General features: G+C 40.3%; 1 protein-coding gene across 6 annotated transcripts in view; it reads left to right on the top strand.

The window, feature by feature from the left end:
- HPSE (heparanase) overlaps positions 1-19,050 on the top strand; it is a 56,734-nt gene extending 37,684 nt beyond the window's left edge. For 2 of the 6 annotated variants that reach the window (XM_090266234.1, XM_090266233.1), the window contains exon 12: positions 1,929-2,590. In XM_090266234.1, coding sequence (XP_090122360.1) covers positions 1,929-2,124 — 196 coding nt within the window. In that variant the 3' untranslated portion in view covers positions 2,125-2,590. Of the gene's footprint in view, positions 1-1,928; positions 2,591-3,018; positions 3,717-18,490 lie in introns of those variants that run through there. The other 4 variants (XM_090266238.1, XM_090266236.1, XM_090266235.1 and 1 more) reach the window with 4 other exon arrangements.
- The last annotated feature ends 3,447 nt before the right edge of the window (positions 19,051-22,497 follow it).

The following is a 22,497-nucleotide window of genomic DNA, read 5'->3' as shown; positions in this document are numbered from 1 at the left end:
ATGTTTAATGGTGTGAATAAATGTTAAGGTGTGTTCAGAGGAAAAGAAGTAAGTGTTTTTTGAATTTTTAAAAATAATTTCTTTATTTTTTTAATTATAGTTCACATTCAATATTATTTTATATTAGTTTCAGGTGTACAGCATAGTGGTTAGACAGTCTTATACTTTACAAAGTGGTCCCCCTGATATTTCCCATAGCCATCTGGCACCATACAAAGTTATTACAATATTATTGACTATACTTCTTATGCTTTACTTTACATCCTCGGGACTATTTTGTAGCTACCAATTTGTACTTCTGAATCCCTTCACCTTTTCCAGCCAGTCATTCAACACCTCTCCTCTCTGGAAACCATCAGTCTCTTCTCTGTATCTGAATCTGTTTCTATTTTGTTTGTTCATTTATCTTGTCCTTTAGATTCCACATGTAATTGAAATCATATGATATTTGTATTTCTTTGTCTGCCTCATTTCACTTAGCATAATACCCTCTAGGTCTATCCATTCTGTCGCAAATGGTAAGATTTCATTCTCTTTGTGGCCAAGTACTATTCCATTATATATATGTACCATGACTTTTTTATCCACTCATCTATCAGTGAGTACTCGGGTTACTCCCTTGTCTTGGCTATTGTAAATACCACTGCAATGAATATGAGTGCATATATTCTTTTGAATTAGTTTTGGGTTTCTTTGGATATATACCCAAAAGTGGAATCACAAGGTCATAACATGCTCCCATTTTTAATTTTGGGGGGACCCTTCATACTGTTTTCAGAGTGACTGCACTAGTCTGCATTTTCAACAACAGTGCATGAATGTTCCCTTTTCTCCACATCCTTGCCAACACTTGTTAATTGTTGAATTATTGATGATAGCCCTTCTGACAGGTGTGAGGTGATATCTTATTGTGGTTTTAATTTGCCTCTCTCTGAAGATTAGTGATGTTGAACACCCTTTCATATGTCTATTGGCCCTCTGTATGTCCTCTTTGGAAGAATTGTGTTTTAAGAGATTGTGAACAGTATACTCATTTTGTTTAAATGAAAATACATGTTATACATGCATAGAAAAAGATGAAAGAATATATTAAAATACTAAAAGGATAATTTAACAGGTTATTTTGTTATATTTATTTCTGAATAATGATGATAATACTTTTACAGTGCTTACTATATGCACCACACTCTTTTAAGTGTTCTACATATATTACATGTATTACATATATGACATACATATAACTCTGACATTAACTTATCTCCTAAGTTTTCAACAATAAAACAGTGCTAACTTTTGCATGATGTGAAAAGCATTTGAGAAACAGATAGTAGGGTAATAAGGATCACTTAGAATTATGGAATTATTAGTAGAATTAAAAGCAGACTAAAGCTTTCTTCATACACTCTTGTTTACACTGAATTTGTGAATGCATACCTCCTGGGGAGAGGGGAGTTAGAGGGTTATAGGCACAGTTACCAGTGGGAAATTTTATTGACTGTCTTTTTTTTATGTTAAATTTTTGAAATTTACATTCCATTCAGTATATCTATTTGCTCTGTATAAAAATGTTTTCATTTATTTTCCATCTAAATTAAAATTTCCACAAATTCAAAAGTTATGTCATGTTTATCCTTTTTATATCTCCACCATATAGATTAAGTGTGTTCCATTTTCTGAAAGGGCCAGACAGTAACTATCTTAGGCTTTGTAGGCCATATGGTCATTGTCACAACTACTCAATTCTACCAATGTAGCTTAAAGATCATCTAGGTGAAATACCTAACTGATACAGTGTGAAATACAAATTATGTAATATAGGCTATCACAAAAAAAAATTTTTTTTGGTCTTAAAATGATCTCATAACCTTTGTAGAGCAGGCAGATCATGTACAACTTGGCTAACTTAGACTTATCTTTCCACTTTGCAGATCTGTCCAGCTCAATGGTAAAGTTCTGAAGATGGTGGATGATCAAACCCTACCAGCTTTGACAGAAAAACCTCTCAGCCCAGGAAGTCCACTAAGCTTGCCAGCTTTCTCATATGGTTTTTTTGTAATAAGAAATGCCAGAGCGTTGGCCTGCGAGCCAAATATCGCTGGTTCAATTTCCAGTCAGAGCACATAACTAGGTTGCACGTCAGGTCCCCAGTTGGGGGCACGAGTGAGAGGCAACCACACAGTGATGTTTCTTTCCCTCTCTTTCTCCTTTCCCCTGTCTCTAAAAATAAATAATTAAACAAACAAATAAATTATTTTTTTATAAAAGAAATGCCAGAGTTGCTGCTTGCCTCTGAATATGAAAGGCATACACTAGCCTTGAGATTGAATTTTTCAAGTGTATTGAGAAGAAAACAAAACTCAAGCTATAGGAAGGCAAGCAGATACATTACAAATCAACTAGTGAGAGCTTTAGAGACACTGGGACACTTTCAGGCAAGACTGCAGACTTTTGTTCTAAGTAAACCACTGCTAGTAATAATACCTTGTGCCAAACACTATGCTTATATTTTGCATGTAATCCCTTTATTTAAGGTTATTAAAATGTATTTGAATGCTTCTCATACAGCCAAGAGGCAAGTAAGTGAGAATTTATTATTTAAGAAAGTGCTTAGTTGTTTTTATTTTCAAACAACACCTATTAGAAGATTGTCATATTCTTTCCTGCATATGCTGGCTCTATGGGCTCCCATCAGAAAAAATTTATTACCATAACCTTCAATTTGTCTATAAAAGAGAGACAATCTCTTTGCACCTTAACAGAGAGCTAGATTCAGTTGCTGCTTCTCTGTTTTGTCTTTGTCAGAAATACTATGTGCGAGGACAGCTAGTAGATATGATAGTATAAAAAAAATGATGCACGACAATCATTTTGACAGAGGGATGGGATTATGTAAGATTCAAATAAAATAGAAAAATAACTATAAGGGAAGTTGATTTACCAGGAGGAGAAAATTTAGTTCAATACATTATAACCATCTGTTAATGTTTTCTTTTGTTCTACCTTTACTTCTTGTTTTAGTTGGGGAGCTTTTGGCTGCAAATAACGGAAAACCTTGATTCTAATGGCTTAAAGAATAAGGACATTTATAATCCCAAGTAACAAGAAGTTCAAACAGGATGGGCTCCATAGCTCAGTAAGGAACCAGGCTCCCTCCATCTCCACTCTGCTATCTTTAGTACTGGCTTCATTCTCAAGCTGGTGGCATGACGGCTGTAGCTATTTCTTTGACCATAAGACCTGGCAGCACCCAGAGAAAAAAGATGAGCAATTCTGTTGTGTCTCCTTCACAGACTTGAAGAACTCTTTCACAGAGGTTCTCCCACCAAAACTTATGTCTCCTTGTGTCTTATTGGTCAGGTATGGATCACATGGCCATTCTCCCCAGTCACCGCCGACATCACTGAGATTCCTGTAATTGCCTGCTAGTAACCTTTTGGGATGGAGTGGTGTTGGGAAGTCCACAGCACTGACCACTGCAGTTCTGTGCTTTTACCAATGACATGATGTATTATTTTCTCCTGCATCTTAATTTTTAGAAATACAATCCTCTTTATATTTATGCCAACTGTGAATAAGTATTGTCTCAATTGAATTTAATTACATTTATGAGGAGCTAAAGCTGGAACTTAAATTTGGGGTGCTTGAATACCCTTACATTTCATGTGTGTGGTTTTTATATTTCCACAGTTGAAATAAAGCAATTTTGATTATCTCAATGGTGCATAATTATTCTTTTAATAAAGCTTAAGCCTACAGATCCCTACATTTGGAAGCCTGTTTTCCTCCACCCCACTGTTTATACCCTGATCTTTATTTGTCCTCTCAGCCCCACTAACACCAAAACAGTTGATCTTGATGAAAAGAGATCATTGGGCACAAACACAATTTCCTCCCTCAGCATGTAGATTCAATCATGATCAAAGCCTTATCCTGTCTATTTCTATTTTCCCTGTCCCCTCTGACACTTAATAAAGTCAAGGCCTAATTTTTCATTTGTATAATTATCATAATCAACATATCCTAATTGTTCTCCCTGACTTTGGTTAAAATTCTTAAATGGTTCCTCATTTCTTACAGGCACACAAGGTCCCCTGTAACCTGGTACCTGCCTATTTCTTCAGCCTCAACTTTTGTCATTCTCTCACAAATTCTGTTCTCCATCTCACACACTGGTTTAGAAGTCTGAACATACAGGCTCTTTTACCTTTTGCTCCTGTATGTTGGGTGTTGCTTTTGCTCTCCACCTGGACATTCCTCCCTATGCAGCAAACTTAAACATTTATTAAGACTCAGCTCAAACATCAGTTTAAATACCTCCCCTATTATTCAAGAACCTTTAGTCATATTTCTTTGCTCCTACAGCTATCTGGACATTTACTATGACATGTATGATATGTCTCACTTGTATCCATATATATCTTTCTAATGTAACACTAAATTCATAAGGAAGAGGTACAATATATTAATCATCTTTGTATTCCCTATGCTTAGCATATTTTCTGGCACATAGTAGCCACTCAGATGTTTCCATAATAACAGAAAAGACCACTCAAAGTTAAAACTAGCTTAGGTATTTTGATTTTGCATATACAGAAAAGTTTCATGATGTTTCAAATCTGAAAAGGTATTGTCTGCAACCTTTAAAAAGTCTTTAAAATTATCACTAGTGAGCTCTTACTAATGGTGGACAGTTGTGAGAAGCAGTGGAGGAATAGTTATGTTAAGAAAGAAATGCTCTCTCACCCTGGCCAGTGTGGCTCAGTTGTTTGAAATGTCATCCCATAAACTGAAAGGTTGTGGGTTTGATTCCTGGTCAGGGCACATGCCTAGGTTCGGGTTTGGTCCCCTGTAGGGGTGTGGATGAAAGGTAACCAATCAATGTTTCTTTTTCTCTCTCTCCCTTTCCCTCTCTCTAAATCAGTGAGCATGTACTTGAGTGAGGATTAAAAATAAATAAATAAAAGGAATGCTCTCAGTTATACAGTTATGATTACTAAATACATTATTATTAAGGCTTTCTTTAACTTTTTTAGAGGAAGCTCTTCCCTGTCATATCATTGAGACATTTTGAGCCCACACATTTATACTGGTATTTAATAAATCAAATATATTTATTTTCTGCAACTTATACTGGTTCAAATTACTACTGGGATTTCTGGTCAAGATGAGAGCATGGGGAGACAAGGCTTGCCTCTTCACACAACCACATCAAAATTACAACTAGAATAAGAACAACCATTACTCAGAACTATCAGAAATAAAGTTGAATAAAAGTTAGACAACTATGAAATCAAGTTGAATGGAAGTCTGACAATTACAGAATTAAACCACATCCATCCGGACTAGTAGGAAGGGTGCAGACGTGGAATGAGCTGGTCCCACACCCATGTGTGGTGGATAAAAATTCAGGATAGATATCTGAGGACCAAGGAGTCCCAGGCCCACACCCAGCCCATCAGACCAGGGTTCCAGTACCTGGAAGATAAATCCTCACTTCTTCAAGCTGCAAAAACCAGCAGGGATTGAATCACTGGCAGAAATTTCTGGAGTCTCAGACAGTTCCTATTTTTTTAAAGTATATTTTATTATGTTGTTACAGTTGTCCCAATTTCCTTTCCCTTTGCTCCCCTCTTCCCAGTATGCCCCTTCCCTCCAGCAATCCCACCCCACCCCCCTTATTTCAAGTCCATGAGTCGTGCATATAAGTTCTTTGGCTTCACCCTTTCCTGTATTATTTACTTCCCCCTGTTTATTTGGTGCCAACCAATTATGCTTCTTAGTCCCTGCTCCATTTCCCCATTTCTCCCCCTTCCCCTTCCAGCTGATAACCCTGTAAGTGATTCCCACACCTATGATTCTGTTTCTATTCTGGTTGTTTGCTTAGTTTGTTTTTATTTTTTAGAATCAGTTGTTGATAGTTCTTAGTTTGTTGTCATTTTAATGTTCACAGTTTTGATCTTCTTTTACTTAAATAAGTCCCTTTAACATTTCATATAATAATGGCTTGGTGATGATGAACTCCTTTAGCTTTACTTTGGGAAGCGCTTTATCTGACCTTCCATTCTAAATGATAGCTTTGCTGGATAGAGTAGTCTTGGTTGTAGGTCCTTGCTTTTCATCACATTGAATACTTCTTGCCAGTCCCTTCCTGCCTGCAAAGTTTCTTTTGAGAAATCAGTTGAAAGTCTTATAGGCACCCCTTTGTAGGTAACTTTCTGCTTTTCTCTTGATGCTTTTAAGATTCTCTCTTGAGCTTTAACTTCGGCATTTTAATTATGAAGTATCTTTGTATGGTTCTCTTTGGGTCTAGCTTGTTTGGGACTCTTTGTGCTTCCTTGACTTGTATGTCTCTTTCCTTCGCCAAATTTGGGAAGTTTTCCTTCATTATTTTTTCACATGAGCTTTCAATTTCTTGCTCTTCCTCTTCTCCTTCTGGCACCCCTATGATTCAGATGTTGGCACATTTAAAGTTGTCCCAGAAGTTCCTGAGCCTCTCCTCATTTTCTTCAATTCTTGTTTCCTCATTTTGTACTGGTTTTTTTCTTCCTTATATTTCAAATCATTGATTTGAACCCCAGTTTCCTTCTCTTCACCATTGGTTTTGTGTGGATTTTCCTTCATTTCAGTTTCCTTCTTCCCTTATGCATTTGCCTTACTTAACTATATCTGTCAAGTATGTGAGCATCTTTATCATCAGTGTTTTGAACTTTGCATCTCTTAGGTTGGCTATTTCCTCATTGCTTAGTTCTCCCATAGAACCTTAATCCGTTCCACCTTTTGGGCCATATTTCTCTGTCTCCTCATCTTGACAGGCTCCTGTATTTGTTTGCCCCTGTGTTTTAGGTAGAGCTGTTATATCTGTTACGTTGTAAGGGGTAGAGCCTTAGGTATTCGTCAGTACAGGGTGACCCAATTCACCACATTGTGACGCTGTGTGTTGGGGAACGGTCTGAGAGGGAACTATGCTACTTGCTCAGCACTTGCCCCTTTTCCAGGCACTTCTCCCACTTCCGTATGGGCCTGGTGCCTCTCTAGCTGTTTCCCTGGCTGTTGTTCCCAGAGTGGGTGGATCTGCAGATGTTCTAAGGCCGTGGGGGCCCTTTAAACAAGTGGACCCTGCTGATACACCAGCAGTTTCTGCCTCCACCTCAACCTCCACTGTTTTGCACAGTCAGAAGCAATGAGGCTTTATTGTCCCTGACGCTGGAACCGTGAGTTGTGTGGTCTGGTCTGGTGCTGGGAGTGGCCCCCAGATGTCCCTCTCAACTTTCTAAAATGTTTGACTGCGCACTCTGTGGGCCTGCCGCTGCCACTGCTGCCACCACTGCTGCTGCCACAACATTGCATTCTTTCCACCTGGCTCCATCCCTCCTACCTGTCTGGATGAGTATTTCTTCTTTATATCTTTGTTTGTTGGACTTCCATGCAGCTCGATTTTCTGGAACTTCTGGTTGTCTCTAGTTTTGAGGTAGCTGTATTCCTTCTTAGTTATAGAGGCAGACGCAGCCTGTTTGTCTAGGCCTCCATCTTGGCCAGAAGTCCCAAGCAGTTCCTCTTAAGAACCCACACATGAACTCACCTGCGCATACTCATTCCCTCTGAGCTCCAGCACCAGGGTAGCAGTTTAAAAGGCACCAATGGAATACAGGAAGGGTTTGAAGTGTCTGGCATCAATGCAAGCAGAGGCCATTGTCCCTTTTCTAAACCCTTCCCTACTTAGCCTGCAAGCTGGTGCCATATCTGAGACTCCATCAACCTGGCTAACACTGTTTGACCTACCTTGGAGATACTCAGAGGTTCTACGCCCCCCCCCCCAACCTAAGGGGCCAACCAAGATGCTTTCACATATGAATGGCTGGCCTTGGCTCATGCTTCACAACATCCTAAATCTAATCAAACAACCAACACAGGCTTCAGTGAAGCCCACACCTGGCACTAGCAGCAGCCAACATAGATTCACACCTTGGCTTCACCTTGGAATCTCTAAGCCCAGCACAAGTAGCAGCCATCTCAGGCAGGGTGCCCCAGGAAAAACACAGGTGGAGGATGACCTTGCCCTGCGCCATCTGGGAAACCCCAGGGGCAACAAGCCCAATGGAGAGTTACAGACCATATAAGATACCACCACTCTGCCCCTATACAGCTAATCCTACATGGAAGGTGGAGGTTAATGGTCAGTGGTCACAGCCAATCTTTGCAGCTGACTGACCTGGGTAAATCCCTCCCATTGATCTGCACACAGCAACCAAGGCTAAACTATAAGAAGAAGGTATACTCAGCCCAAATGAAGGGTGCACCTCCAGTACCCAGCTGTGCCACTGGACCCCAAAGGACACTTACTACATTAGGCCACACTACCAAGGCATGGAGTCAAAGCAGCTCTACCTAATACATAGAAATAAACACAGGGAGGCTGCCAAAATGAAGAGACAAAGAAACATGGCTCAAATAAAAGAACAGATCAAAACTCCAGAAAAAAGAGCTAAACAAGATGGAAATAAGCAATCTATCAGACGTGGAGTTGAAAACACTACTTATAAGGATGCTCAAGGAACTTAGGACCTCAACAGCATAAAAATGATCCATTCAGAAATGAAGGATACACTAATTAAAATAAAGAACAATTTACAGGAAACAACAGTAGAGTGGATGAAGCTGAGAATCAAATCAATGATTTAAAACATAAGGAAGCAAAAACAACCATCAGAACAACAACAACAAGAAAAACAAAACAAAATACCAAGGACAGTGTAAGTAGCCTCTGGGAAATGTCATGCGGTCCAACATTCACATGATTGTAGTGCCATAAGGAGAAGAGAAAGAGCAAGAAATTGGAAATCTATTTGAAAGAATAATGAAAGAAAACTTTCCTAATTTGGTGAAGGAAATAGACATGCAAATCCAGAAAGCACAGAGAGACCCAAACAAGATGGATGCAAAGAGGCCCACTCTAAGACATGTCATAATTAAAATGCCAAAGTTTAAAAATAAAGAGAGAATCTTAAAATCAGCAAGAGAAAAGCAGTTAGTTGCCTACAGACCAGTTCCCATAAGACTCTCAGCTGATTTCTCAAAAGAAACTTTGCAGGCTAGAAGGGACTGGCAAAACGTATTCAAAAATTCATGAAAAGCAGGACCTACAGCCAAGAGTGGTCTACCCAGCAAACATATCACTTAGAATTGAATGGCAGATAAAGTATTCTATAGACAAGAAAAACTAAAGGAGTTCATCATCACCAAACCATTATTATGTGAAATGTTAAAGGTACTCATTTAAGAAAAAGAAGATTAAAATTATGAACAATAAAATGGCAAAAAAATATATGTATCTATCAGTAATTGAATCTAAAAAACAAACTAAGCAAATAAGAAGAACAGAGACAGAATCATGGATATGGAAACATCTGATGGTTGCCAAATGATGGGGGAGAAAGGATGAAGAGGTGAGGGCATTAAGAAGTACAAATTGATAGTTACAGAACAGCCATGCAGATGCAAAGTACAGTCTAGGAAATGGAGTAGCAAAAGAACCTATGTATGACCCATGGACATGAACAATGGTGTGGAGGTTTCCTGAGGGTGTGTTGGGTGCTGAGTGGAGTATGGCAAAGGGGTAAAAATCAGGACAACTGTAATAGCATAATCAATAAAATACAATTTTTAAATCACACAATCATATCAACAGATGCTGAAAAAGCATTTGATAAAATCCAGCACCCATATATGATAAAAACATTCAGTAAAGTGGGAATAGAGGGAGCATAATAAAGGCCATATACGAGACACCTACAGCCAGTATCATACTCAACAGGCAAAAACTAAAATCTTTCCCCTTAAGATCAAGAGCAAGAAAAGGGTGTTCACTTCCACCACTCTCACTCAACATAGGATTGGAAGTTCTAGACACAATAATCAGACAAGAAGAAGAAATAAAAGGTATCCAAATTAGAAAGGAGGAAGTAAAACTGTCATTATTTGCAAATAACATGATAGTGTACATAGAAATGCTGTACAGTCTCTACCAAAAAACTGCTCTACCTAGTAAGTGTATTTGGCAAAATAGTGGATAAAAAGACAATATTTGAAATCAAGAACATTTTTGTACACCAACAATGAAATACCAGAAATAGAAACTAGGAAAAATATCCCATTTACTATAGCAACAGGAAAAATAAAGTACCTAGGAATAAACTTAACCAAGCAGGTAAAAGACTTGTGCTTGGAAAACTAAAGAACACAAAGAAAGAAATTATGGAAGATACAAATAAATGGAAGCATATACCATGTTCATGGGTCGGAAGAGTTATCATCATGAAAATGTCCACACTACCTGCCCTGGCTGGTGTGGCTCAGTGGATTGAGTGCTGGCCTGTGAACCAAAAGGTCACTGGTTTGATTCCCAGACAGGGCACATGTCTGGGTTGCGGGCCAAGTCCCCAGTTGGGAACATGCTAGCGGCAAGAGGCAACTGATTGATGTTTCTCTCCCTCTCTTTCTCCCTCCCCTCTCTCTAAAAGTAAATAAAGTCTTAAGAATGCAATAAACTATTTTTTTAAATGTCCATACCACCCAAAGCAATCTATAGATTCAACACAATTCCTATTAAAATATCAGTGGCATATTTCACAGATCTAGAACAGATATTTCAATAAAGACTCCAAATAGTCTCAGCAATCTTGAGAAAGAAGAACAAAGTAGGAGGGATCACAATACCTGATATCAAACTATACTACAAGACCACTGTAATCAAAACCATCTGGTACTAGCATAAGAACAGACACATAGATCAGTGGAACAAAATAGAGAGCCCTGAAATAACCCATGTTTCTATGGTCAATTAATGTTTGAAAAGGGGGCATGTACATGCAATGGAGTAAAAATAACCTCTTCAATAAATGGTGTTGGGAGAACTGGACTGGTACATGCCAAAAAAAAAATGAAATTAGACCACCAACTCACACCTTATACCAGAATGAGCTTAAAATGGATAAAAGATTTAAATATAAGTCATGACACTATAAAAGTCCTAGAGGAAAACACAGGCTGTAAAATTTCAAATATCCCATGTAGCAATATTTTTGCTGATATATCTCCTAGGGCAAAAGAAAAAAAAGGAAAAAATAAACAAATGAGACTACATGAAATTAAAAAACTTCTGCACAGCTAAAGAAACTATCATCAAAATGAAAAGGGAACTGACCATATGGGAGGACATATTTGCCAATGATACATCAGACAAGGGTGTGATCTCCAAAATGTATAAAGAACTCATATGACTCAACATCAGGAAGATAAACAATCCAATTAAAAAATGGGCAAAGGATCTGAACTGACACTTCTCTAAGGAGGACATACAGAGGACCCATAGGCAAATAAAAAGATGCTCAACATTACTAGCCATCAGAGAGATGCAAATTAAAACCACAATGAGATATCACCTCACACACCAGTCAGAATGATCATCATTAATAAATCAACAAATAACAAGTGCTGGCAAGGATGCGGAGAAAAGGAACCCTAGTGCACTGCTGGTGGGAATGCAGTCTGATGCAGCCACTGTGGAGGACAGTATGGAATTTCCTTAAAAAACTAAAAATGGAACTGCCTTTTTACCCAGCAAGTCCACTGCTAGGAATATATGATAACTTAAGAATCCCAAATCACCAATTCAAAAGAACCTATGCATCCATATGTCACAGCAGTGCTAACTACAATAGCCAAGTGCTGGAAACAGCCTAAGGCCCATCAGTAAATGAGTGGATCCAAAAACTGTGGTACATTTACACAATGGAGTACTATGCAGCAGAAAGAAAGAACTCCTACCTTTTGCGACAACATAGATGGATCTGGAGAATATTATACTTAGCGAAATAAGCCAGTTGGTAAAAGACAAATACCATATTATCTCACCTATAAGAGGACCATAATGAACAAAAATAAACTAATGAGCAAAATAGAACCAAAGGCATGGAAACCAGGAACAGACTGACAGCAACCAGAATGGAGGTGAGGAAGGGGATAAGGGTGGATAGAAGGGGAAGGGTTTAGCGAAAGAACATGTATGGATGACCCATGGACATGGACAACACGGAGAGGACTAACTATGGTTTGGGGAGTGGGCTAGGCAGAGGAAGGCAAAGGGGGAAAAATTGGGACCACTGTAATGGAATGACAATTAAAAATGTTTAAAAAATACTGCTTTCATTTTGTATTAAATTGTCAGATAAACAGATTCTATGTTATATATATATATTCCAGTAGTGTGTGTGTATACGTGTATACATATATATATATGACCTACTTTAAGGAATTGACTCATGTGATTATGGAGGCTGGCAAGTCCAAAATCTGCAAGGTAAGCCAGCAGGCTGGAGTCCCATGAAAGAGCTTATATTGCAATTCTACTCTGAAGGTCATTTGCTGGCAAAATTCCCCCTCACTTGGAGGAGTTTAGTCTTTTGTTCTAGTCAGGCCTTCAACTGATTGGATGAAGCCCAACCATGTTATAAAGTGCAACCTGCTTTACTCAAAGTCCATGTTTATCTCTCCCAAAAACATTCTCACAGAAACATTCAGAGCACTATTTACCAAACACCTGGGCATTATAGCTCAGCCAAGTTGACACATAAAATTAACCATCCCAGTTCCTATGGATAACAACTATAAAAAGCAAACAGAGCCCTACCCATGTGGCTTGGCTGGTTGCAGCATTGTCCTATACACCAGAAGGCTGTGCATTTAATTCTCAGGGCAACATACCTAGATTGTGGGTTAGATCCCCAGTCGGGACGTGTGCAGGAGGCAAGTGATCAACATTTTTCTCTCACATTGATGTTTCTCTCTGTCTCTGTCTCTTTCTCTCTCATTCCCTCCCTTCCTCTCTCTATAAAGTTAATGGACATAAATGGACATATCCTCGTGTAAGGATATGATCCAGGGTTAAGAATCAGAGCCTTTAGAGATAATACAATATCTTTTACTGAAGAGCTTACAGCAGTTGAGTGTCTTGCCCAAAAGCATAATGCCTTGGCAATAGAGTTTGAAAATTGTGTAGGTGGAACCATCACAAGTCAGTGACTATAGCCTGTGTACTTCTTGAGAATAGGACTTTTTCTCCTTGATATGCCCTGTGCCAAGTACAGCGCTTTCATAAAGCAAGGATTCAATAAATATTTTGTTAAATTATTTATAGTCTTTGACTTTTAGGAGTTTACAATCAAAATGAGAAAAACACACAAATTAACATAATGCAAAGGAAAATTACACAAATCCCATAAAAGAGATAAAGCAGTTCTATTAGTGTTTCAGGAGAGGAAAACATCTTATATAGTTCAAGGACTTTGTCTACAATTCCAAGCGCCATGGCCATGCTAATGGGAAGATGCTGCTCTCTTATATAAGTGTCAGTGGAGGAGAGCATGGTCTAACAAAACAGAAAATTCAGAAGCTCAGCTTTCACCTTTATCCCACCAAAAATTCAGCTTCAATGCTCTTTCACCTATCAAGCACAAGACTGATGGCAAGTCTAATGATTGCTCTCAAGTAATGAGCCCACCAAGGAAGCTAGAAGAGGCCTACTTCCAGAAAAGGGAACTCTCATTGATGTGACAGTTGCAGGACCAGGTCTGTGACTAGCTGTCCTTTATCAAGCTGCAGGGCCACTCTGGAAGTTCCAGTTGCCTCTGTATCTCCCTGAGTTCTTTTCATCAGAAACAAGACAACATAAGCATTCTCACTTCAAATTTACATCTCCTTCAAATGATAAAATCTTTCCCTCAAAGGTGAAATCTTTCCCCCCAAATTGATAGAAAAACTTATTGAAAAAGCTTTCAAGAAGTATAACTAAGAATCACATCACAAAGATATTTTCCACTTTGGGGACAGAAACCCATTTTTCCAAGGGTTGAGGCAATGTCTTCGCTGAGTTGAAGTTTAGTCTTTGTTGAGTTGAAGAATTCAGATGAAAAAGATACAAAACTGTTAAAAGATAAACTGAGGTATATTAAAAATTATTAGAGTTTTTTTAAGTATGTACCCACTTGAATGGGGCAATGCCAAACCAGAAATGGTTAGGAGTGCTCTGCTGACAGCAGCCAGGGGAAAGACATATAAAGCATGGAAGTAAAGAAGGGATGTTATTTGATTGGTTACAACATAAAGCCTAGTTAACTATTTGTGATTGGTTGTCCTTAGCGTTCTGATTTCATAATTTTGAGGCATTTATAGGCGTAAGTTTTGGTTTGCTTACGTAGGCTTCCATGGCACTAGATCTACAACCTAATAAGCCTCTTTGTTTAATCAATTTAACAAAACAGACATATGAAGATGACTACATGGTCAGGAGGTCCCTCTAGCAATGCTGGCCCTTGGCCTATGTACCTTACCTATGCCTCAACCACACAGGACACCCTATGCAGACCCAGATCACCAAAGAGTACCATTATCCAGCCAATGCAGCCTCAGAAGCACTCCACTGTCTTCCAGTAAAAGAGGGTTGCCGAAGAATCCTGAAACACCAATTCAAAAGAACCTATGCACCTCAATGTTCATAGCAGTGCTATTTACAATAAACAAGTGCTGGAAACAGCCTAAGTGCCCATCAGTGGATGAGTGGATCAAAAAACTGTGGTACATTTACACAATGGAATACTATACAGCAGCAAGAAAAGGAATGCTTACCTTTTGTGACAACATGGATGGAACTGGAGAGAATTATGCTTAGCGAAATAAGCCAGGCAACAAAAGACAAATACCATATGCTCTCACCTAATACAGGGACTAATGAACAAAACAAACAAATGAGCAAAATAGAAACAGAGGCATGGAAACAGGAAATAGACTGACAGTGACCAGAGGGGAGAGAGGAGGGGAAGAAGAGAGGAAAGAAGGGGAAGGGTCTAGTCAGGGAACTAGTATAAATGACCCATGGACATGGACAACAGGGTGGGGATTGGCTGTGGGAGAGCGGGGAGGTGGGCAGGACAGGGGAGAGCAACGGGGAAAATGGGACAACTTAATAGAACCACAATTTAAAAATGCAACTGCCCTAAAATAAATAAATAGCTCAGTCTCCCCACACACACACACAAAAAAGAGGGTTGCAAGAACTCTTGTCCCTCTGCAGTAGATCCCATCCAGCAAAATATTGTAACTTTTATAACTAAGGGAGGATAGGTAGGAAAAGTCCATGCCAGATGTTGGATTATTAAGGGTTGCCATTTTAGAACTCCTCATCCTCAGAGGCAGGCTTACAACTCATTAATTGAAATGTTTATCTACATCAGTCTATTTATTTTAGCTGTAGAAGAAAGGCAGTTTCTGGGTTACTCTTCATCAATGTCCTCCAATTATTTTTCCTTAAAAGTAAGATCATCTGTTTCCAACTTCTGAAAGACTGCAGTTGTATAGCCAGCTGAAACAAATAAGCTTCAGGATGTTACCACTCTGTCTGATCCTTCCAACACATCTTTTATTTTCACAAGAAATCTCCAAAGCTGAGTCTAGTGATCCAATTGCAAACATTTTCCTGTTTGTCAGTTACTTTAAGGAAAGCAGGTGGAAGAGAGTTTATGCAGGTAGAGTTTCCATTAGGACTAGAATTGCTATACCTTAAAAAAAGAATTTTTTTCTTACATTTGTTTTTCCAAAATTTATTAAATTGGAATTTTTTAATCCTTTATATAAAAAATAAAAATAAAATACAATCATTCAGTGTGTGTTTCTCTTCCTCTTCCTAGTCAGCATACCCAATCTTTTTGTTTTATTTAATCAGTAGGTAGCCTTTCCTGACTTCTCTAAGGATAATCCACATATACTCCTGGAAAATAAAGAAATAGTTAAAGTTTTCTTGTGAATTAGCCACTTGGTAGTTACTGCTCCCAAATGCAGAACTTGGTCTTTTCTTTTTTCTTTTTTTTTTAAATTGTTGATTATGCTCTTACAGTTGTCCCAATTTCTTTCCCCCCTGCTCCCCACCTCCCTCCAGTCTCCCCCCCCCTTAGTCCATGCCCATTGGTTGTGCATATAGTTCTTCTCAACATCTTCCAGTCTACTCCACTCCCTCCTACTATGCTTAATCCTGCATCATCTCCCTCCCTTTTCCCCTTCCCCCTCCCCACTGACCTCCCCCCAATATGTTCCCCGTACCTATAATTCTTTTTCCCCCTCTCATTGCCTACTTAGTTTGCCTTTGTTTTGATTCCCTAGCTTCTGCTGTTGGTTGTTGTGATGCGGTTTTCATTTTAATGTTCATAGTTTTGTTCCTCCTTATTCTAAACCAGTCCCTTTAACATCTCGTATAACAGTGGTTTGGAGCTAACAAACTCCTTCGGTTTTACTTTGTCCTGGAAGTACTTTCTCTGTCCTTCTATCCTGAAAGACAGCTTCACTGGATAGAGTAATCGTGGTTGTAGGTTTTTGATTTTCATTACTTTGAATATTTCTTGCCAGTCCCTTCTTGCCTGTAAAGTCTCAACTTTGAGAAATCCGCTGACAGTCTAATTGGGACCCCTTTGTACATAATACTTCTCTCTTGCTGCTTTTAAGAGTGTCTCTTTATCTTTTTGACATTTTGATGATAATGTCTTGGTGTGGTCCTCCCTGGGTCCAGCCTATCCAGAATTCTCTGTGCTTCCTGGACCTGTAACTTCATTTCTTTCCCCAAGTTCGGGAAGTTCTGCTTCATTATTTTTTCACATAATTTTTCAATTTCTAGTTCTTCTTCACCCTCTGGCAATCCGATAATTCGAATGTTTGATCACTTATAGCTGTCCCAGAGGTTTCTGAGCCTCTCATTATATTTCTAACTTTTTGTTTCCTCTTTCTGCATTGGTTGACTGTTTGTTCCCTCCCTATGTTCCAATTTGTTAATTCGATCCCTGGCTTTCCCTTCTTCACCACTTGCCTTGTATGTGTTTTTGTTCATTTCAGCAGGACTAGCCTTCATTCCTTCCCTGTCTTGATTCAGTCACACTGTTAGGTCTGTAAGCTGTCTTATAACTACAGCTCTGAACTGAGCCTCAGAAAGATTCGCTATTTGTTCATTGGTCAAGGCTTTTATTTGTTTTTTCATTAGCTGTGTGATTGGTATTTCAATCATTAATTCTGCCATTCTGACCGTTTTATCTTTCCTTCTTGTGCGGGGCGCTGTCACACCTCCTACGCTATATTGGGCGGAGCCCCCTGTGCTCCTCACAACCTGGCGATCTTTCTCACCACCCTGTGGCGCTTTGCGTGAGGTCGGGGGTCCAAGATGGATTCTTGCTGTTACTCTCCACTGACGAACAGGGCCGCCTCCCAATGGGGTCTGCCTTCCTGGGCATTGGAATCACGAGCCGATGGATCTGGTCTGCAGCCAGGGCCAGCTCCTAGGTCCTTCTCTCCTCCCCCCTCAAATACAGGTGTATACTTACTGGGTCCCGCTGTTCATCTCTGATGCTGCCGCCTCCAGCACAGTTCGATCTTTCTCGGCTGCAGGTTCGCACTTCCTACCCATCCGGATGAGCACCACTTGTTTATGACTTCATGCGTTGGACTTCCATGTAGCTTTATTTTCAGGAACTTCTTATTATTTTTAGTTTTGCAGTAGTAGTAATCCTTCTTAGTTGTAGAGGGAGACAGAGCGTATCAGTCTATGCCTCCATCTTGGCCAGAAGTCCTAAAAAGTTTTTATTAAACTTGCTGGGATAACATTGGTTAATAGGATCATATGTTTCAAGTATACATTTCTATAATATATGATGTGTATATTGCATTGTGTGCCCACTGTCCAAAGTCAAATCATCTTCCATCACCAAATATTTGTCCCGCTTTACACCCTGCCACCCACCCCACCCACTCCCTTCCCTCTGGTAACCACCACACTGTTGTCTGTGTCTGAGTTTCAGTTCAAATCCCACATGAGTGAAATCATACGGTCCTTAGTTTTTTCTGACGTATTTTGCTAAGCATAATATTCTCAAAGTCCACCCATGTTGTCGCAAATGGCAGTGTTTCATCTTTTCTTATGGGTGAGTAGTATTCCATTGTATTTATGTACCACATCATCTTTATCTGATCATCTATTGAAGGACACTTTAGTTGTCTGTCTTTGCCACTATGAATAATGCTGTAATGAACATGGGGGCGAATATATCTTTGCGAATAAATGTTTTAGTTTTCCACGTAGATACCCAGGAGAGGAATTGCTGGGTCATATGGTTCTCTATTCTTAATTTTTAGGAACCATCAGAATTTTTACATAGGGGCTGTACCAGTTTAAAATCCCACCAGCAGAGAATGAGGGTTCCCATTTCTCCACAGCCTCCCCAACACTTGCTATTATTGTCTTTTGATAACAGCCATAGAATTGCTATACTTTTAAGCCCTTTTCTGACTTCAATATACATATTGTACATATATTATATATAATATTTGTATGTAGAATATAGTGAATATTTGTATATTTATATAATATTGTGGTACAAGAAATATATTTTGTCTTTGTCTTCAGATGCTGGCACAAACTTCTTAAAACCCTTGGAATTTCCTGAGTGATAGGAATGTTTTTTGTCATTTCCAAGGAGCCCCTTTTGAGGGGACTTTTAGGAAGTCCTGAAGGATGGCAGCTGGTTGACAGAGGAACCAACCATGTTATTAGAGCGCTGGAACTTTCAGCCCCACTTCTGACTTTCAAGGAGCAGAAAGGAACTAGAGATTAAATTCAGTCACCAGTGGTCAATGGTTTAATTAATCATGCCTATAATGAAGCCTCCACAAAGTCCCAGAAGGATAGGGTTCAGAGAACTTCAGGGTTGGTGAACACATGGAGGTGCAGACAGGGTGGCTTATGCCTGGAGAGGGCATAGAAGCTCTGTGTTCTTTCCTACATACTTTGTCCTATGTATCTCTTCCATCCAGCTGTTCTTGAGTTTTAAAATAAACTGGTAATCTAGTAAACAAAACATTTCCTAAGTTCTCTGACCCACTCTAGCAAATTAACAAACTTCAGTAAAAGGTCTTGGGCTCCTCCCAGCTATAGCCGATAGGTCAGAAGCAGTTAACGACTTGAACTTTCCGCCTGTATCTGCAGTGGGGGCAGGGGGCAGTCTTGTGGTGGGGGGCAATCTTGTGGAACTGAGCCCTTAATCTGCAGGATCTGATGCTATGTCCATATAGTGCCAGAACTGAGTTAAATCATAGGCCACCTAGGTGGTACCACAATTGCTTCATATGTGGAAAACCCACACATCTGGTGTCAAGTGGAGTAGTGTTGTAGTAGAACATTAATAAGAGTAGAGAAAACATACAGGGAGAAGTGTGGTTTTTTGTTTTTTGTTTGTTTGCTTACCAATATACAGGGTGGGAAAAAAATAGGTTTACAAGTTGTTTGTATGGAAAAATAATACAATAGTTAATAAATAATAATACAAGAATAAACTGTGTTTCACATACTCTCAACTGTAAACCTACTTTTGCCTAACCCTCTATAATAAAATTTCCCAGTGCCTTGATCCCTGTCTATAATTGGAGAGCAAGCTCTGTGTTAGTTTCATAGAATTATCAAGTACTGCCCCTGGGTAATACTGAGACAGGATAGTAAGAAGCTAAGAAATTTCCTTGACAAGTGGAATAGGGAAACTGAGACAAATAGCTGAACAAACTGGCCAAGCAATTCACAGCCAGATAGAAAAAGTCATCCCTAGAGATAACATCTAGGCCTCAGTTGAATTTCAGCTCCAGATCCAGAAAAGCCTCAAAACCAGATGGGTGACTCCAGGACCAGCTGCAACAACTAAGGACACCCGCTGCCCTATCACTGACCAATCAGTGGAGACCATGATCCTGAAAGGGCACACCAAGCGAACTGATGAATATTCTATTGAAACCCTCTTCTGAGTACAGGGGACCAGTCCGCGTGGCAATGGCTAATGTAGCTCAGCCCTGGTTCTGAAAACTGACAGGCGCGAGGCAGCACACAGTAGCCAGGCCCACAGATCAGCTTTCCCATGGGAACTAGGTCTGCATTGTATCTAGACTGCTTGATGGCCACCCTCCCCTCCACACCCCCACTCCTGTTAGGGATTTCTGGACCCAAGGGGAGGTAGGACGACAACCATGTCCAGCTTGAAGCAGCTAGAGGAGCTTGAGACCTTCGCCCATTGTCCTTTATAAGATTACAAAGGGTCTTAATATCTGAGAGGGAGGGATTGTTAAATTACTTTTCTTGTTAAAATAATTAATTAATCACATATTTACTTTAAAAAAAAAAGAAGAAGAATATATGAAAGGGTGAGGCGGGAAAGCTTGTATGTACAAACCATGGGTATGGACTGGGGGGGGATTGCTGGGGGAGAGAGATGCTGGGTGGAGGGGAGTAGAGGGGAGAAAATTGGAACTATTGTAACAATATAATCAATAAAATACATTAAAAAAAAAAAAAAAAAAAAGCTTGCTTTGGCTAAAACTCTCTCACCCTGAGCTGAAAACAACAGATGTTTTGTGTATAAACTTGAAGTAACTTCTTAAGGTCTATTGTGAGCTGTTTCAAGGACAGGATGTGGCCAGCGTGCCCACCCTTATCATCCCCCTGCATGCACAGCATTCTCTTCTTTGTTATCTGTAAGCAACAACCATTTAAAGCAACTTTAGCATGATAATTTATGACTTTCTTGGATGTAACCCGCTGAGAAAGGAATAAAAGCCTGTCCAGGCAAGGGCCCACGCCTCACTCATCTAGAGAGTGGCAGTCTGTCCCTTTCCTTCACAGGATTCGTAGGGTACGTGTGTTCGCCCTCATCTGCAACACCGTGGATATCGCTGGCCAGAGTCTGTGACACTTTGAGACCCCTCCTAAGATTCCCCCCTGCAAGAGAGAGATAAAGCCTCAAGACAAAGGACCCAGCTCTGAAGCTCTTCCTCTGGGGAGCAGCCAGAGACATTCCCTTTCCCTTCTTATCCCCCTCCCCATTTCCTTCCTCACAGGCACAAGTCTTCTAAACTGTAAGGCAGTGGGCAGCAGCAGCTTGTTCCAGGCTAATCCCCGGAACCTGTCTCCAAAGCCCCCTTTTCTCTGACTTCCTAGTAAGCTAAGGCAGCCCAGCCTCAGTTCTCTTGCCTCTTCTATTTCTTTTTCTACTCTTCCCAACTTTAATAAATGTACCCTCCTAGTCACCTGGACTCGTGTTGTGAAATCTTTCCTGCATGAAGTCAAGAACCCACACACTACCAGCTGGCCCTAGGCAGACCTGCTCAGCGGTAGGTAGGCCCGTCTGGTAACATCCCCACTGGGGATTCAAGATCACAGCATCACTGTCCCGGGTTTAAGGAAACATGCTTAAAGACTAATCTGATTTCCTAGAATACTAAAATCCAGATGAGTGACTTGCCCATGGTCACTCAGTAAGGGGTAACGGGCTAATACATGTAAAGCCACCGAAACACTGCCTAGAACACATTCCTGTCCAAGAGTTGGCTATGAATAAAAGTGAGAACCAATCGGCTGTTCTAGCTACAGCTCTTAGCTTCCCAAACCAGTCTCCAGTCGGCAGCCGTCCGTCTCGAGAGACGATGGTGTAGCTTCTTAAGAGTCTATCTGCACCGCCGAGAATGGTTGTGCAGTCCGACTCGGGAGTGACACGGTATCTGTCTCCTCCCGTGTTGAATCGACATCTTGTGATGACGCTGGAGTGTCCTCTCCAGTGGAGCTGAAGCTACAGAGCCTGGGCAGGGTGATATGGAGGGTCTGCTGTTGCCCATGCAGCAGACCCCCCCCCTCTTCGCAGCTGAAGGGTCCAAGGGAAAGACGGAGTCAATACAGCTTGGCTTCAGGTGCGCCGCAGGAGTTGCCGGTGTTGACTACAACGTCAAACCGCCTTAGGGACTCCGGCTCCGGATTTTCTGTCGGGGTTTACTCCCTTAGCCTTTCCCCTGAAGAGGTATGCCGCAAGGCAGCGGAGGTTTTTTGGAGTCAGAGTTTTCCTTCTCTGATGTGCCCTGACTGGAAGATCGAACCAGCGACACTTAGCTCGCAGGCCGACGCTCAATCCACTGAGCCAAACCAGCACTCTGTGTCTATTATACAAACTGCTTTGAATTACTGTTAAATATAAGGTTTTCACTTGTGTAGTGAACATTCTTAAACTCTGAGTATGGTTTTAACTTACATTCTTGGATTTGGCCTCTACATGCCCCGTTAGCTTTAAAAAAGGAACCATATGCTTGCAAATCAACATTTGGGATTCAGTAGGTCTTTTGCGGTTTTTTGTTTGTTTTCTGCTACAACTGCTCCAAACGAGTAAGCACTATCTCTTCTTACTTATCGAGAAAGCTACTAACAGGTATTCCTTTTACTCTAAGTACCAAGGGAACCCCCTTCCAGGGTAAAGTGACCAAAATGATCCCTACCGCACGTCCCCCAAAAAGGATAGGGCCACATCACAGCCCACACTGCACCGCGAACTGGCATTTTGCTTACGTCACTGCGCATGCCTACCCGTGACCCGACGCCCAGGAATTATG

This window comes from Furipterus horrens, unplaced genomic scaffold (assembly GCF_987537825.1).
Source record: "Furipterus horrens unplaced genomic scaffold, mFurHor1.1.pri manual_scaffold_2, whole genome shotgun sequence".
NCBI classification, from domain to species: Eukaryota; Metazoa; Chordata; class Mammalia; order Chiroptera; family Furipteridae; genus Furipterus; species Furipterus horrens.
The sequence above is the reverse complement of the archived record's forward strand: the minus strand, read 5'-3'. Positions and strand labels throughout refer to the sequence as shown.